General features: G+C 48.0%; 1 protein-coding gene across 1 annotated transcript; it reads left to right on the plus strand.

Moving 5' to 3' along the window:
• Positions 1–278: 278 nt before the first annotated feature.
• LOC101001739 (olfactory receptor 7D4-like) lies at positions 279–1,683 on the plus strand. Its single transcript, XM_009193395.3, is given in 2 exon segments — positions 279–1,171; positions 1,173–1,683. Coding segments are annotated over 2 exon segments (939 nt in total). The 5' UTR covers positions 279–595; the 3' UTR covers positions 1,536–1,683.

Genomic DNA, 1,683 nt, shown 5'->3' on the forward strand with positions numbered 1-1,683 from the left:
TTCACACCAAAGAAGAAATTGATTTAAGTTCATAGATACAAATGGGGGAATTAAAATTGGTGAATAAATGAAAAAAAGAATTTTTTTTTTTTTTTTTAGATGGAGTCTCACTCTGTCACCAGGCTGGAGTGCAGTGCCATGAACTTGGCTCACTGCAACCTCCGCCTCCTGGGTTCAAGTGATTCTCCTGCTTCAGCCTCCTGAGTAGCTGAGACTACAGACGTACGCCACCACACCCAGCTAATTTTTGTATTTTTAGTAGAGACAGCGATTCACCATACTGGCCAGGATGGTCTCCATCTCTTGACCTCGTGGTCTGCCCACCTTGTCCTCCCAAAGTGCTGGGGTTACAGGCGTGAGCCACTGCACCCGGCCAGAGAGATTGATTTCTAAAAATTAGAGAACAGCTGGATAACTCTTTACAAATAAAAATAGATACCACTTCCTGAGAGATTCACTGTCTTTGGAAGGACTCCAGGAAGGGTGACAAATGTCCATCAGAAGGTGATATTGTAAAGTGATAACAAGCTGAGCTGCCACTTGCTGTTCATTAAATGTTGCTTTTTCCTCCTTCCCCAACAGATACACCAGCTACATGGAAGCAGAAAACCTTACAGAATTATCAGAATTTCTCCTCCTGGAACTCTCAGGTGCTCCTGAACTGCAGCCCGTCCTCTTTGGGCTGTTCCTGTCCATGTACCTGGTCACGGTGCTGGGGAACCTGCTCATCATCCTGGCCGTGAGCTCTGACTCCCACCTCCACACCCCCATGTACTTCTTCCTCTCCAACCTGTCCTTTGTCAACATCTGTTTCATCTCCACCACAGTCCCCAAGATGCTGGTGAATATCCAGGCACAGAGCAAACACATCTCCTACGTGAGGTGCCTCACTCAGGTGTATTTTTTAATGATGTTTGCTGGAATGGATAATTTCCTACTGGTCGTGATGGCCTATGACCGGTTTGTGGCCATCTGCCACCCCCTGCACTACACGGTCATCATGAACCCCTGCCTCTGTGGCCTCCTGGTTCTGGCATCTTGGTTCATCATTTTCTGGGTCTCCCTGGTTCATCTTCTGCTGATGAAGAGGTTGGCCTTCTCCACAGCCACCGAGATTCCGCATTTCTTCTGTGAACTGGCTCAGGTCCTCAAGGTGGCCCGCTCTAACACCCCTCCTCAATAACATTGTCTTGTATGTGGCCACGGCACTGCTGGGTGTCTTTCCTGTAGCTGGGATCCTCATCTCCTACTTTCAGATAGTCTCCTCCTTAATGAGGATGTCCTCCACCGAGGGCAAGTACAAAGCCTTTTCCACCTGTGGGTCTCACCTCTGTGTGGTCTCCTTGTTCTATGGAACAGGACTTGGGGTCTATCTCAGTTCTGCTGTGACCCATTCTTCCCAGAGCAGCTCCATGGCCTCAGTGATGTATACCATGGTCACCCCCATGCTGAACCCCTTCATCTATAGCCTGAGGAACAAGGATGTGAAGGGGGCCCTGGGGAGACTCCTCAGCAGGGCAGCCTCTTGTCCATGACAAATGAGGGCCTCAGAACTAAGAGGACACTGCATACCCATAAGGCAAATGTTGTGGGTTTAAATATCCGGCTCTTTTTTTCTTTTAAAAGATGTGCTTGATGTGGTTTTTGTTGTTGTTGTTGTTGGTTTTTTTTGTTGTTTTTGAG

Source organism: Papio anubis, chromosome 20 (genome assembly GCF_008728515.1).
Source record: "Papio anubis isolate 15944 chromosome 20, Panubis1.0, whole genome shotgun sequence".
Lineage (NCBI taxonomy): Eukaryota > Metazoa > Chordata > Mammalia > Primates > Cercopithecidae > Papio > Papio anubis.